Raw genomic sequence first — 15,886 nt, 5'->3', positions numbered from 1 at the left:
GAAGAGCTGAGCAATGTACATGTTACATTCTCTAAGTTTTAACTCCGGGTAAGTGCTATTTGCCTATGGAGCAGCTGGAACTGGTAGTCTATTTTGTAACTCTCTTCCAACTATGGGGACCGAAAATGAGATCACTCCATATTATCCATGTATTAAAAATATTTTCATAAATCGATAAATTGAAAAAGCTGATAGCTTTTTCTTCTATGTAGCATTAATGCATTTTTATATTCTTTAAAGGATAAATATGATTACATAAGAAACCACAAACTATGGAAAATTAATTCAGAGTTTTATGTGCTTGTAGTTAATATATTTTAACTTACTCTACCTGAAGCAAGTTAATTGTGGAGAGTGACCGATTATATATAAACCAGATTTCAATATTGCTCTGCCATACTCTATTTACAGGCTCATATGCAAGATGTAAATGGAGAAGAGTATATAGTATTTGGAATGGTCCTCTTTCTGTGGGAACATGTGCCAGCATGGTCGGTGGTACTATTTTTCCGGGCACAGAGATTAAATCAGAATTTGGTAAGATATCATAATACCAAATGCCTGTTCTCCTTACTTTTAAAAATAATGGAACATTTATATTGATTGTCTGTCTATGTTTAGCAAAGTTTAAGACTAAAAAGCATTATAGATTCCAGCCTCCTGTCTTAGTTGAAAAGTAAATCTTCATATGTTATCTAATACTTTTTTCACAGGCACCTGCTGGCATGATAAATAGTCACAGTTATAGTCCCAGAGCTTATTTTTTTGACAATCCAAGACGATATGATAGTGATGATGACCTGCCAAGACTGGGAAGTTCAAGAGAAGGAAGGTAGATGTACTGAATTAGTACTAAAATAGATTTAAAAGAGCAAATCTAAGCTTTAACCCAAATGTGTAGTAGGTGATTTGGTGTTACAAATCAATAAATAAAATCATTTGATATTGAAGCTTAGAGTAGCAGATGTTAAATCCATGGTGGGACCTGTACTATAAAGAACTATCATTGAACTCTAAGCCTTTGGGGTAAAATAGTACCAGTTCATTTCAGGATCCTTTATTGGTTCAAAGCTGGTGGGCATTGGTGAGCAGGAAAGAAATACTGTTATAGTGATTTTATATATATATATATATATATATATATATATATATATATATATATATATATTTCCTTATCTATATACTAGTGCTATTCAAAATCCACAGTGAAACCCTAGATAAAACTCTTGGGAACCTTAGATAGCAGGGAAATCATTTGTGACCTCTTTAATTCCAAAATCATTGCAAATCCAAACCATTCACCTGTGTATCAGGGCAAAATGAAAGCCTCAATGCACACCGATATAATGCTTTTAGCTTGCTAGAGCATTTTTTATGATCCTCACTTCATCTGTTTTTTAGCCTGTTTTTCATCTGTAAAATAGGAATAATAGAATCTATAGGACTGTTATGAAGATTACTGTAAATGAGTATGTGTGCATATATACATAATTCTACATGTGTATACCAAATGTCTTAGAATAGAACCTAGTACATAATATGTACTATTATTATTATCTGATAATCAGGTTCTAGTTCTGAGTGGTGTTTATTCATTATTTTGTAATATATTATATACAATCAAGGGTATTAGGTAAAAATCATTAAACTTTATAGAAAGTCATTATGTTATTTCAATATGTTATAAAATTCATTGAAAATTAAAAATGCCAGTGTGACTTACATACTGATCACAGTCCTGTGGCTTTCTTTGTTGTTGCAGTTTATCAAATTCACAAGGGTTGGGCTGGTATGGCACCATGGCAGGGTGTGGCAGCAACAGTTACACCGTCTCTCCCCACCTGAATGGACCTATGACAGATACTGCTCCTTTGCTCTTTACTTGTAGTAATTTCGATTTGAACAATCACCATAGCTTATATGTAACACCACAAAACTGACAGCATTACCAAGTTGTGATTCTTCAGTTGTTTTTCATGAATGTGTGTATTCAATGCGTTTAAATGCCATCTACATAAACATTCCATTATCTTTTGCAACTGAAAACAACGCCTGGAAATGTGGCTGTGTTCAGCAGAAGACACAGCTATTACTTTGACCTCTTCATAGTACAGTGAAGTTAAATGGAACATTTGGAGTGGGAGAAAAGAGAGATTAGATCTTAAGGCCCTTGATGGTCTCCAAACAACTTGACTGTGGAACATCAAAAGCATATTTGCATATTTGCACTTTTATCTTTTTCTGAAGAGTACACTGCAGTCCTCAAAGTCATACTCCAGTGTTCACCCTGCGATATTATATTGTACACCAAATTAAGAGGCAATTTTCCTATTAAAATAAACGTCTGTGTATTACGTGGTGTACTCTATATGGAATTTTTACCCAATAAAAATTTTACAGTGTGAAAAGTGCACAGAACTAAAGCATAAAAATGTATTATTCTTTTTTTAAATATACTAAAAAATATGTAATCATTGAAGATAGTTCTTTTAAGCATGATCATAAAATACCAACTTCAATTATTCAAATAATCTTTTTTTTTTTAATGATAGTAGTAAACCTTTACAGTGATGACCAGCAGTGTTCTTTGGAAAGCCACAGTTATTTCTTCAAGAAGAAAGTACACCAGTGAAAATTATGTGGCTACTTTGAGTAGAAGTAGTCAAGTGATTATTTTGTATGATTAAGATACATGTAGTAGGTTAAGCATGATTCTTCAAGAAAGCAATAGTGGTTTTTGCATAGGGATATTTTGGTAGAAATCTCTTGGAACTAAACAAGTTTACAGATGCATTTAAGAGTTATTCATGAAATATACAATTCTAAGTTAAAACATGAATACATTTGCAAAAGCATTTGATTTAGCTGAAACAAGATTTTACCTGGTTTTACCGGAAAAGCAGGATTGTCCTCAGGTAAATTAAATCATGATACATCATTGCAGTGAACTCAAGTGCAATACTTTGTAAGACATAAGTCCTCCTTTAGTTTTCACATTTTTATATCTTATATGGGCAAAGCCAAATTAAATTTAATTCCAACACTATATAAATAAGCAAACTGATATGAAGGTACTAACTAGGTAAGTATAAAACTAGTGGTTAGCAACATTGGAATACTTTTTGAATTATATTAAAACTGTCTTGAATGTCCTATCCCAAATCTGAAAAAAATATATGGTAGGCTAAGGTAATAGAGAATTTTAAAATGCACTTTCTACCAGTGTTTATATTAAGAGAAGGATTGCTGCATACCACAAGATGCCAAGGGAACAGGCAACATTGGGAAGCTGTCACGGCATACTTTAAGACACCTAACTTTATACAATTGTCTGCTGATCTGTTTCTTCAGAACTGGAACTAATACGACAACTGTCCTTTTCTGTCTCCTAATTTTATTTGAAAGTTATGTTTTATTTCTACTCTCGCTTAAAATACCTTTCAACTTTTTAATAATGGATGCAGTAACTTCACAAAAGTATAACAGTACGTGAAACCCCCAAGGAATAAATGAAATTTTTAATGCTTTCGGTCTTTTGGGAGGCTGGTACACAGCCAAATAAATTTATTCTTTTTATCATACAAGATGACTTTGAATTCAATCAGAATCATAAACCTACAGTTATGCTACTTTAGGTTCATAAATTCTCTTATTGTAACCAAATTATTTTAAAATGTATATTACAAAAGTTAACCTTGGTATTTACATGACAATAGAGTATGCAGCTCAGTATATTGTGATTACAACTTGTTATTAGATTTCTTTTCAGAAGGCCAACTATTAATTTTCCTAATAATGTTAGGTATTTGATTATCTGAAGCTGTATGACAAGATTTGTGTTAACCCTTGGGATTCAAGTACAGGAAATTTTTTTCTTTAGTAAGGCTTCCCTAGATAATGTTTCTATTTGACCAGATAAGCGAAGATTACTTTTTTTAAAAAGTATTTTAGATAAAATACTGTAACTTGGTTCTTTCAATTGCTTTAGTTGATTCCTCCAAATTTGAGATTTATAAATATATTCTTATGACTGACTAGGGTACCTAAATTCTTGCCTTTGTCTCTTTATACACATCTCCCACAATACATCACCAAAGACAAAGAAATATAAGCTTCTGGCCCAATTTTTGCTTGAAAATTCCAAAGCACTAGGAGCACTTTAAGTTTGGTCTTGAAAGGAGTTGTTTATAAAATCAAAGGGCTACCGATTCCTTGTTCATCCTGCACTGAAGCACATGATGACAATTTCAAACCTTCCTCTTGGTTCATTAATTAGAACAATGCATTTCATTGCTTAAGTGTGTAATTCTACAGTGATTAGCAGTACTTGTTTTTATCATTTCATTTGGGTGGCCATTAATTTTGAAACTCTTACCCCTCATTATAGCTGGTTGTAGTTTTTATTAAAGATGTAATTTATAGCTAGTAGCTTTTTTATGCATAGCTGCCTTTTTATTGTTTTACAGTGTTTCTCAGCTATATGATCAGTTTCAAACTGGTTGTAAAAGTATAGCTGTGGTCAATGAATGTACTTATTTGTTGTTTCACTAAATTGTAACAAAACACTCCTGTTAAAATAAAAGTGTTTGTGCTTTTATTTGAAGGTCTGGTTTTCTTAATCTCTCTTAATGAACTATACCAAATGAGTTTTTGGTACATAAGGATAAGAACCCTAGTGCCTCCAGAGAGAGAAAAAGAGGAATTACAAATTATACTCTGCTAGTGAGCTTGTAATTACTCCTACCTGACCATCATGTTCCTTAGTATTATACAGTATTTTGATAACTGCTATATACTTTACTTTAAACGATATAGATAACACATGTTTATTTAAACACTAAAAATCCTTGTATGAAATAACTTATAATCCCTCCTTTCCCTTAGAATTTTAAATAGGGTAAATTTAGCCCATAATCTTGGGCAGTTATTCTTTGATTATTCAAAAATTCCTCAATGATGTTACCTTTTCCCCTGAAAGAAGAGGTCTTACTATTTTTTCCATAATTGACTGCTTTCATAGTCCGCCAAAACCACACCAAATTTTGAATACAATTTCAGGAGCTTTATTGACTCCCCTAAAGTCCACAGATCTTCGGGAATCCACTGACTGTTGCTGTGAAGAACATTTGGAGTGAAAATATGACCTCTAGTAGAATAAAGTTATTTTAAAAGCAATTTATTCAACAAACATTCATTTATCACGTGTTCATATGCCAAAAACTATGCTATAGAGTTGCAAAAATGGATCAAGTTCCTTTTCCTGCCCTTAAGGAGCTCACATTCTAGTAGAGGAGGCTTTAAAAAACAAAAATAATACAGTACAATAAGTGCCACAATAGAGGTAGGTTGTAATTACAGTGGTAACACAAAAAAAAGGAAGTTAGTTATGGTCCGCCTGGGATGAAACGAGAGATTTCACAGAGGTGATGCTTTATGGGGGCCTGCAGGGACACAGCAATTTTCCAGGTGGGGAAGGATAGCTAGGGCAATTGATGCAAAGAGAACAGCATGCACCAAGGTGTAGGGGACTGACCATGGTGCATTTGAAGAACTCTAAGTCCGTTTTATCAGAATGTGGGTGGTCGGGGACGTGGGACTGGGAGACACACATCAGAGAACTTTGTTAGAGTGCTTCTAAAAAACCCACTCTAGTAGCATCGTGGAACAAAACAGAAAAAACAGGCTGGTATAAGACAGGTTAGTGTAGTACTTTAGGTAAAAGCAATCAATTAAAATGAAAAGACAGTGATGTATCAGAGATATGGAGATAAAATCCATAGCACTTAGACACTGACTGGATAGGGGTAAGATGGAGGAAAGGAGTGAGCCTAGAGAATTTAGATGATAATGGTTCTGAATTTAACCAGAGTAAGGAACATAGGTATAAGAGTAGGCTTGGGGGAGAATGAATGCTTTAAGACACACAAGTAAAGATATGTAGGACAACCAAGTAAAGATATGTCATAGAAGGATGGAGAAGTCTGGGCTAAAGATAAGGATTTAGAAATCATTGAATTGGAATTACCCAAAAGTGAGAAGTGGTGGTGATTAAGAGAGCAAGAATGAGAGCCTGAGGAGTATAAACTAAATCAGGTAAAAGAAAGGCATCCAGGATTAAGTGAAATATAAGGAAATCAGAGGTTTAAAAGGGGATTTTTAAAGAAGGGGTTGTCAACAGTGTCAAATGCAGAAAAAATAAAGTCAAATAAGAAATGCCTTTTGACCTGAACTGTGGATTTAGAACTGGGTGTTTAGACTTCAAAGGAAGAAATTGTTAAGAACTACAGAGCCAAAAGCCCGATTTTAGTTAAAGAGCAAGTGGAAGGTGACAAAGTGAAGATAGGAATTTATTTCAAAAAAATTTTGGGCTGTTAAAAAAGGGCAGGGGCATGAGAGAGGTATACAGACAAATTACCATTTAAATCCATCTACCACATTTTCAGAGCACTACAGATGTCCTTAAACTTTTATATATGGTAATTATTTCATAGTCCTTTGAGTCTCCAAGAATATTGATTTAACTAGTAAGTTAATGTCTTTCTTTTCCTACCCTATTCAAATGAAGGGGAAAAAGGGAAATACAACATATTGTTAAACTTAGCTCTGAAATTATTCATTTAAAATATACTGAGTACATATTCATACATTCATTCAACAAATATTTATTGGATGCCCACTATATGTTTAACACTACACCAGGTCTTAGGGACACAGAGAAGAATAAGAATACAGCAGTGTAAAATGACATTTCTAAACTATTATATAAATAAACCCTACTTCATTAATAATGTGACATATAAAGAGGCACATAATTTTGAGGTATAGTTTCTTTTTTCTCTATAATCACCATGTGATATAAATTCCCAAACCCCTTCAAAAATTTTTATCATTGAAGAGCTTTCACTAATAAAACCTCCAAAAATTACAGTTCAGTTTTTAAGGAGAAAAAGGAAATGAATACCAAAAAATAAATTAAATGACATCCCTGTGAATTTACAGATCAAACATTAAAAGGGCAACAAAACAAACTCAAAATGATTCCTTATTCTAAGGCTTATCACATTATAGTTCCAGATTTTTTTTTCCTGAAAAAAAATCATTTTTAATAAATTACTCAGTATTACAAACTAAGGTATGTAGGGTTCAAAGGGCCTGTCATTGACTTTCAAATGATTGAGTTAAAAATAGTATGTGCATATAGAGAGAGCAAGAAAGATAAAACAAATATTAACAGTCAATGAATCTGGATAAAAGTTCTTTGTACTATCCTAGAAACTTTCCTATAAATTTGAAATTATATAAAAATAAAAGATTTCTCCTAAATTTATTCAATATTAGGTAAAGTATTATGAGAATAAATGTATAAATCTTTTCATCTTTTCACAATGCATAGAAATCCCCTATACCTTTTAGTTCTGATTGTATCTTTCAACAAACAAAACCAAGCCAATCAAAATAGTAACATAATTCTAAAAGTGACTTTTTTTCATATCAATATATTTTGGAGTTGCCAGATAAAACACAAAGCTAACCAGTTAAATTTGAATTTTAAATAAGGAATAATTTTTTTGTTTTAAGTATGTCCCAAATATTGCATGCAACATACTTATATTTTTAAAAAATTTTGTTTATCTGAAACTCAAATATAACTGGGCATTCTGTATTTTTATTTACTAAATCAGTTAAGTCTAAATATATTGAAAACTTTTAGGCTGTTAATTATGGGTTATTCATGAGCCTCCTTAGTATTTTTCTATTAAACACTTGTCACATTGGCCATAGTTTTATTTATATTACATCTTTTTTTTTTTTTTTAAATATATTTTATTGATTTTTTACAGAGAGGAAGGGAGAGAGATAGAGAGTTAGAAACATCGATGAGAGAGGAACATCGACCAGCTGCCTCCTGCACATCTCCCACTGGAGATGTGCCCGCAACCCAGGTACATGCCCTTGACCGGAATCGAACCTGGGACCCTTCAGTCCGCAGGCCGACGCTCTATCCACTGAGCCAAACCGGTTTCGGCTTATATTACATCTTACACAAAATTCTAGTTTGAGAGACTTAGAACATCAGGTACTGTTAACATATATGAATTTAATAATCCTGATTTATTCAATATTAAACTTTAAAATTTGTACCACATTACCAAAGTATCTTTTATTCACAATATTATACATAGACTTAACACAATTTTAAAAAATGTTTACTTAAAATAATATAATTCTCCTTTTACAAAAGCAGCTTTATAAAATATTTGCCTTAAGACTGTCGTTGTTATGCCTTTGAATGAAATTCCACTCCTTGACCTCCATTGTCCAGAACAGGCACATCTCAACTCATTTTCTTTAAAGAACATTTTGCAACAAGTTCCTGAAGTTTTCTAATTCTTTCACACTTGTAGAAATTCTGTAACAAACAGACAAAATTTTTTTTTCACTCAGAAATTATCTTAGGTAACTTTTCTCTGAAAGTTATTCACTTTGCACTTATTGAGCACAGAAAAAAATTTTTTAAGTAATTTATTTCAACAAATTTAAAGGTACATAAATCATTTAATCTATTTTGATGTACTTTAGTTCTTAACTTGATGTGGTAAAACTAAGATAGTATTGCCCAGAAATTTGTTATATTTAAGTATTCGTAACTTATTATTAAAGTTTTAAATTATAGAATTACAAAGTACAAAAATATTAAAATACTTGTTATTTTAAGTAATCATAAGTATATTTATAAGCTTAGTATTTAAAGTACATACGTATAAGTAGATCATTAAAATATGCATTTTAAATATGCATAAGTATACAAGTGCTGAAAACTAATCATTATATTTAGTAAATATACAAAGAACCAAAGCTTTTGGACTTTAAAGAGTGAGAATAGTAAACGTGATCAAATTGTTCTTACTAATTTTTATAAAAAGTAAAGTTTGTTCATTACTTCAAGTGCAGTTTAGCTCTGCTCTCCACCATGAAAAAAGTAGCAGAGTACTCAATGAAATATAACTGTCAAGCTTCTGTGTACTAAAAAATAATTTTGGCCTGAGCCGGTTTGGCTCATTGGATAGAGCATTGGCCTACGGGTTTGATTCCCTGTCAAGGGCACATACCTTGGTTGCAGGCTCTTCCCCTACCCGGGCCCTGGTCAGGGCTCATGCAGGAGGCAACCAATTGATGTGTTTCTCTCACATCAATGTTTCTGTCTTTCCCTCTCTCTTCCACTCTCCCTAAAAATCAATGGAAAAATACCTTCGGGTGAGGATTAACAACAACAACAAAGAATAATTTTGGAGGTCAATTATTTCAAACCCAAAGTATTAAATCATAACTGTTAGTCCTTAGAAAATATTAGTTTTTCCAGATCTCTGCATCTTTATATATGAGAGGCCAGAAAGAAGTACAGAAATACTTAAATTTAATAATGTAAGTGCCTTATTTCAAATTTATCTTCCAATCATTTTTATGAAATTAAATTATTTTTAAAGAATTATTAACCTTTTTACATAGGGGTGAATTTACAAAGAAATTTTACATCTACATCTATACAAAACATGAGTTTTTCCAGGACCTTCAAAAAAATATTTGGGTCCTAGCTGGTTTGGCTCAGTGGATAGAGCACCGGCCTGTGGACTGAAGGGCCCAGGGTTTGATTCCAATCAAGGGCACATGCCTGGGTTGCAGACTCAATCCCCAGTATTCTCTCATCACATGTTTCTATTTCTCTCTTCCTCTCCCTTTCTCTCTCTGAAATCAATAAAAAATACATATTAAAAAAATATTTGGGCAGCACAAGAAACTACTTTTAAATAATTGGAGCCCTAGACCATGTGGTTCAGGGGTTAATGCGTCAGCCCACAGACTGGAAGGTCGAGAGTTCAATTCCCGGTCAAGGGCATGTACCTGGGTTGCAGGTTCAATCCCCAGTCCTAGTCCAAATGAGCAAGTGTAGCAACCAGTAAATGTTTCCCTCTCAGATTGATGTTTCTCTGTCTCCCTTTCCCCCTCCCTCCCTTCCACTCTCTAAAAAAAATCAATGGAAATATATCCTTGGGTGAGGGTTAACAACAACAAAAATAATAATAATTAAAAAATATGCAAATTCAGTAAGATGAATTTTGAGGTCCAATCAGTAAACTAATCATGACTATAAAAGTCAACAGATAAAAATAAAGAATATCACATAATGATTGTTTGTATCTACATACTTAAGGTATCATAAGATCCTAGAATTCCATAATGAGATAATTTCACTCTAAAGCAGGGGTGGGCAAACTTTTTGACTCGAGGGCCACAATGGGTTCTTAAACTGGACCGGAGGGCCGGAACAAAAGCATGGATGGAGTGTTTGTGTGAACTAATATAAATTCAAAGTAAACATCATTACATAAAAGGGTACGGTCTTTTTTTTTTTTTTTTAGTTTTATTCATTTCAAAAGGGCCGGATCCGGCCCATGGGCCGTAGTTTGCCCACGGCTGCTCTAAAGGATATTCCTTACCCAGTTTTATCTGAGAGCATATATATTGCATTAGACTTACTTGATAGCAGAAACAATTTTAATACATTTAAACTAACCTTCCAAATGCATTAAATAATGATACTATTTCTTGTCTGGTCAGTTGGAATTCATAACTGGGCCCACTTTCTGGCATATTTGCTATCAGTTTCTCAGAAAACAAGATCTTCAGAGCAGTACCCAAACCCTGAGTCTATAATAGAAATAAGAAAAAAGGAAAATATCAGAAAATGCTTTGTGCAAAGAATAAATGAAAAATAGGATTGAGATAGATTTGCTTACCTGAAGCTTCCCCCACAGTCTACATTTAAAACAACCAACACAATCCATGATTCTTGAAATATTTCTAAAATGCAGTCGAAATTCCTCCTAAGAACAAGTAACAAAATTATATTAAGCTGCAGTATATAGTCAAATACTATTTTCTAAATGCCTGTGAGGTATTCTGTTGTATGTGATTGGATGGCGTCATTTACCAAAAAAAAAAAAGAAAGAGACGGAAGAGAAAAAAATAAAAATCTTTGACTTCATAGTAGTTAAAAAAATCATAGTAGGTGAAAAAAATCAGATATTATTATTATTATTCAGAAATATACAGAATATAGTGAACATCCATGTACCCTTTTCCAAGTTTTATGAAGAAACCATTACAAGTAAAATTGAACATTCTGAATTTTAAAAAAAATATTTGTTACTGATTTCAGAGAGGAAGGGAGAGGAAAAGAGAGGTAGAAACATCAATGATGAGAGAGAATCACTGATCAGCTGCCTCCTGCACACCCAACACCGGGGATCAAGCCAGCAACCCGGCATGTGCCCTGACCATGAATCGAACTATGACCTCCTGCTTCATAGGTCAACGCTCAACGACTGAGCTACACCAGCCGAGCTGAATTTTTTGTTTTTATACTTTTAATAAATGTGTATATGTCTTTGAACATCAGGGTACTATATTGTTTGTAATAGGGCAACAGACATCCAGCTCATCCAAAAGCAATATATGTCCTTAACTAATAAGTAGAAGAGAAGGGAAGCCAAGAACACATCTTCATTTACTCCAAAGGTAAGAATGATCAACTGATCCTCCACGTGACTCCCTCTATCCTGGACTGATACTAGAATCAGCTTACAGTACTGTAAGCAGGAAACCTGACATACATTTCCGCTGAAACATCCAGTGTCCCAACTGACTTATAATTTGGGGAGCATATAGTGTTCTTCTCTTTTTTTCAATAACCACACACTGGGCTCAACCAGAAGAGAACAGGACCAAAGATCTAAAACTGGGAATAAATCAGTAAAGATTGGAACCCACTATTCAAAGCAGACTTCAATTGACTCTAATTTACTCAATTCAGTCTTTCCCCAGATGTTTCATTCCGCTTGAGGCTCTGAAACAGCTGTAACATGTAAAAGATCTTTAACAGGATCCCAGAGCTTGTATCTTTTTTAATACAAATTTTGTGTTCAGACAAAACCCACATTATTACTATTAATGTTTACCATATGTTAGCAATACTTTATATCTTGTGTTTCTGTATCTTTTGGGCGGAGCTCAGAATCCTAATTTAAAATCTGCTTTTTAAAAATATGTACCCAGTAAGTAATATTACTCATATTACTCTTAAGGTTTTGGTGATTTGATATGAGGTTTTCTTTAAACTTATGTTTCAACTTTGAATTACAGGAAAATCATACTTTTAACACGAATAAGGGAGCAGTAAAATTACTCTAAAGTAGATGTGCCCATTCTATGAGGGGTTGACCTCTGGGAGACTTAATAGTTGTTACAAGGGCCTACAAAATCCATTTGTAGACAAGTATTGTATAGAGACTGAATAAATAGCTCCCTGTTATGCACCATAAATTTCCAAATGGATAAAAATGTTATGATCAATAAAACACAACTTTTACTTTAAAATGTTACTAATTTAAAGTGAGTAAAGGCCTTGAAAGTTTTTGACTTTCATACTTGCAAAGGATGGAAACCTTTGTTATAAAAGATTGTGCTTGCTTTTGTAGACACTGTAAATTCGGTATTTGAATCCATGTTCATTCAAATACTTGAATGTAAGGCAGCTCTTAAGTAAATCTTTGTATGGCACATACAGAGAGGGTAAGTTTCTAACACTGCAAAATTAAAACCAAGCACAGCGCTTAAGTAAACTTAATATGCTAGCACCAAATTAATAAGCCAGAAATTAACTAACTCAGAACAGGAGAAAATCCTTGAGATTTCCGCAAATAGCAATCAATGTCCAATATCCTGCATATATTCCAAAGTTATCTCAGATGAGAAAAACTTATGATCCAAAAAATAACCAGAACCTAAGACACTTACAAATTCCCCTTGTTTGTGTCTAATTTTTAGATCAACAATTAAAAGTATAACCAGGGGGTAGAATAATCAAACATGCTGTGGTTATATACTGTGACTTATATTCCATGAAACCAACTGACCAAAAAACAATTCTCATCCAATTCTCAAATGTTTTTAAGCCTTCAAGTAAAATCGTATTCTAGTTTGAACTGAACACTAAACAATCCTCTCTCATGCACGTCTTCTATTTCTAACCAAACACTGATAGAGCATAAAGGAGAAAAGATAAGATTTTTAAATGAACCTGTGTGACTGTTCAAATCCATGATATTCACCATAAACGACTATTTTAAGAAAGTAAATCTCCAATATTAACAAATTTTCTTGTTGTTTTTTTTTTTACTCCTTTCCTATAAAAGGATTTAGAAAAGTTTTCTGTTAAATGCCACAGGACATCAAACTTGAGGGTTTTCGTTCTGATAAAATTAAAACATTGTGAGAAGTATTTCTAATCTGCGCAATCTAAAAAAGAGTGAATGCCAAAAAACTCTACAATAAACCAGCAAGTAACCTAAAAATAAGGAAGATACTGAAACTAGTATGGGGGTGGGGGGGAATCTTATTACAGCATCTTCCCCCTCATTTCTAAGTTCCTGGAAGCTGTTTGGGAGGTTATATAAGCAGTGAGGTATGTATTTCTAGCAAGAATGCTTTAAGTAGGAGGTAGATGGGAGGTCAAAAATAACTGTTATCTAACAGCACAAAACTGACTGCAAAAAGTATTTTGCTTGCAAATGGCATAAAATCAGGTTCTTTCCTTACAGTAAGAAACAAAGAACAAGAAACAGAGGAAGACTGTTAAAAATATTCTGATGAAATCAGCTCAATGTTCCTGAAGGCCACCCACCTTTACTTACACATACCTTTGTGACAAAGAACAGTAGTATAATTTTACTTGAGTCCCCAGATGGGCTAGAAATCCCCTGAGGATAGGAGCTGTCTCTCCCTTTAATGACAAAAATCATGCCTTCCACATAGTAAACATTTAATAAATCTTCCTAGTACTATTTTATATTTGTCATATTTTGATGCAAATAGACACAAAGATGGTCTTGCCTGAGGTTATAACTCTTTAAAAGGCAAGGCAAATTGTACACCTAAACTAATATAATACTGTATGTCATCTGTAATTAAAAATTTATACACACACACACACATCAATAAACAAAAAGAGGCAAGGAAAGACATCCCATTTTGTGGGGTATCAGGTCTTCTGTTCTAGCCACAGCTACCTGCTGGCATTCCTAAATGCCTTTCATTTCCATTGAATAAGATGAATCACAAAACAACATCGTGCCCTCTTCCCCTAAAGGAATCCTTTAATTCAACCAAAACCATTTTCAGAATTATCTCTAACCAAAGACAGACTAATACTTCCACTCATGCTCTAGATCCTGCTTCTTTAATTTATAACCTCTCTGTATTACATGAGCCCATCAGTATGGAACCCACAGATTTCCGTTGTTATTTTTAACACAACACAAACTAAATCATAAGTTGGACCTGCCTTTTGGGCTTCCTTTTTTTGAGGAAAAGAAACATTAGGACTCTGATTTTTCTTATAATTTCAGGATGTATATCAATATTTATTGTTAAGGGTAAAAACATGGGTTTATATTCATTCCTGCCTAAGAGTTTGTATCTAAAAATTAAGTTAAAGTATAAAATAATTACCTTTAGTTTGTTTGCTTCTTTTTTATCCCCAGCAAAAAACGAATTCTCATCAAAATGCAAAGGAAATGACCTGCATTTTAAAACAGAGAATATTCATTTTTATATTTTAGAAAATATTAAAAGGTCTGCTAAAAAAATATTTTGCTGGTCAGTGATGAATCATATAATTAAAATAGAGTAGAAAATAGAGTAAAAGGAACACTCTGATGCCCCCAAGCAAATTCTTACCCTTGAATCTAAAAGCTAACTGCAAAATATAATTGAAGTTTGGCCCCAAATCCAACTTATTCAATTAAATGTGAAAATAATGCAGGTATCTAAGTACTAAAAGAATAGCTCTTAAAATTAAAAATATATGCTTTTTAGTACCCAGGTTAAAACAAAAACATAAATCAATTCTAAAGACCTATGAGCAAAATTTGCTATTAATTATTTTTTAAGTAGTTTTTTTCTCTATATTGCATATTTAAGAATTTTGGATACCACTTGTCACTCTTCTATTAATATATGTGTATCCCGGCCAGCATAGCTCAGCAGTTGAACATCAACCTATGAACCAGGAGGTCACGGTTTGATTCCCTGTCAGGGCACATGCCCAGGTTGCAGCCTAGATCCCTAGTGGGGAGCGTGCAGGAGGCAGCCGATCAATGATTCTCTCTCTTCATTGATCTTTCTCTCCTTCTCCCTTTCTCTCTAAAATCAATAAAAATATATTTTAAAATATATACATATAAGTGTAAATATATCATTTACTTGATTTCATGAAGTATTTCCAGAAGTAACATTTTGTTATCTGCATCCTGAACTTTATTCCCAGTGAAGAGTTGAAAATCTGGGCGCTCAAAGAATGGTACCACTTTAGATAAAGCCTTTAATTCTATTAAGTAGAGAAAATACAAATTCTTAAGTCTTCTTGGACCTTCTCCCTCAGTCAAAATTCCATCAAACCGCTGCTGAAATTCTGTTACGTTGTGTCCCCAAATCTGTTCTAACCAGGTATCTAAGAAGACAAAAGAATTAAATATTAAAAATTTAATTTTAAAATTAAGTAGGCTTAATTAGATAAAATTAAATTAGGTTGTTTATAGCTACAGTTATTAATTTAATTTTATATATTAAAATATATAATAATATAACCAGGAAAACTTTTCATAACTTAGCCTTTAATAGTTCTATATTAATATTTTGTCTTCTAGAACACATGCATAAAAGGAAAATAAATGTTTTACTGAGAAACCAGGTTCAATAAAAATCAAGTTTCTGAATACAAATGTATTCATAAGACCAAAATACACAATTAAAAATGACTATCTGGTAT

General features: G+C 33.0%; 2 protein-coding genes across 3 annotated transcripts in view; one reads left to right on the top strand and one right to left on the bottom strand.

Moving 5' to 3' along the window:
* The window catches only part of GPR137C (G protein-coupled receptor 137C), a 58,546-nt gene extending 53,963 nt beyond the window's left edge, over positions 1-4,583 (top strand). Inside the window, 3 exon segments of the mRNA XM_070419617.1 lie at positions 412-537; positions 714-832; positions 1,763-4,583. Coding sequence (XP_070275718.1) covers positions 412-537; positions 714-832; positions 1,763-1,940 — 423 coding nt within the window. The 3' untranslated portion in view covers positions 1,941-4,583.
* Positions 4,584-8,078: 3,495 nt separating this feature from the next.
* ERO1A (endoplasmic reticulum oxidoreductase 1 alpha) overlaps positions 8,079-15,886 on the bottom strand; it is a 48,090-nt gene continuing 40,282 nt past the window's right edge. For both annotated transcript variants that reach the window (XM_070419591.1, XM_070419602.1), the window contains 5 exons: positions 15,322-15,568; positions 14,569-14,638; positions 10,797-10,883; positions 10,574-10,707; positions 8,079-8,410 (listed from right to left, as the gene is read on the bottom strand). In XM_070419591.1, the coding sequence (XP_070275692.1) occupies positions 8,350-8,410; positions 10,574-10,707; positions 10,797-10,883; positions 14,569-14,638; positions 15,322-15,568 (599 nt within the window). In that variant the 3' untranslated portion in view covers positions 8,079-8,349. The remainder of the gene's footprint in view (positions 8,411-10,573; positions 10,708-10,796; positions 10,884-14,568; positions 14,639-15,321; positions 15,569-15,886) is intronic.

This window comes from Myotis yumanensis, unplaced genomic scaffold (assembly GCF_028538775.1).
Source record: "Myotis yumanensis isolate MYYU_CA2020_CCGP unplaced genomic scaffold, mMyoYum1.0.hap1 SCAF_1, whole genome shotgun sequence".
Classification (NCBI taxonomy): domain Eukaryota; kingdom Metazoa; phylum Chordata; class Mammalia; order Chiroptera; family Vespertilionidae; genus Myotis; species Myotis yumanensis.
This window is presented reverse-complemented; position numbering and strand designations above follow the sequence as displayed.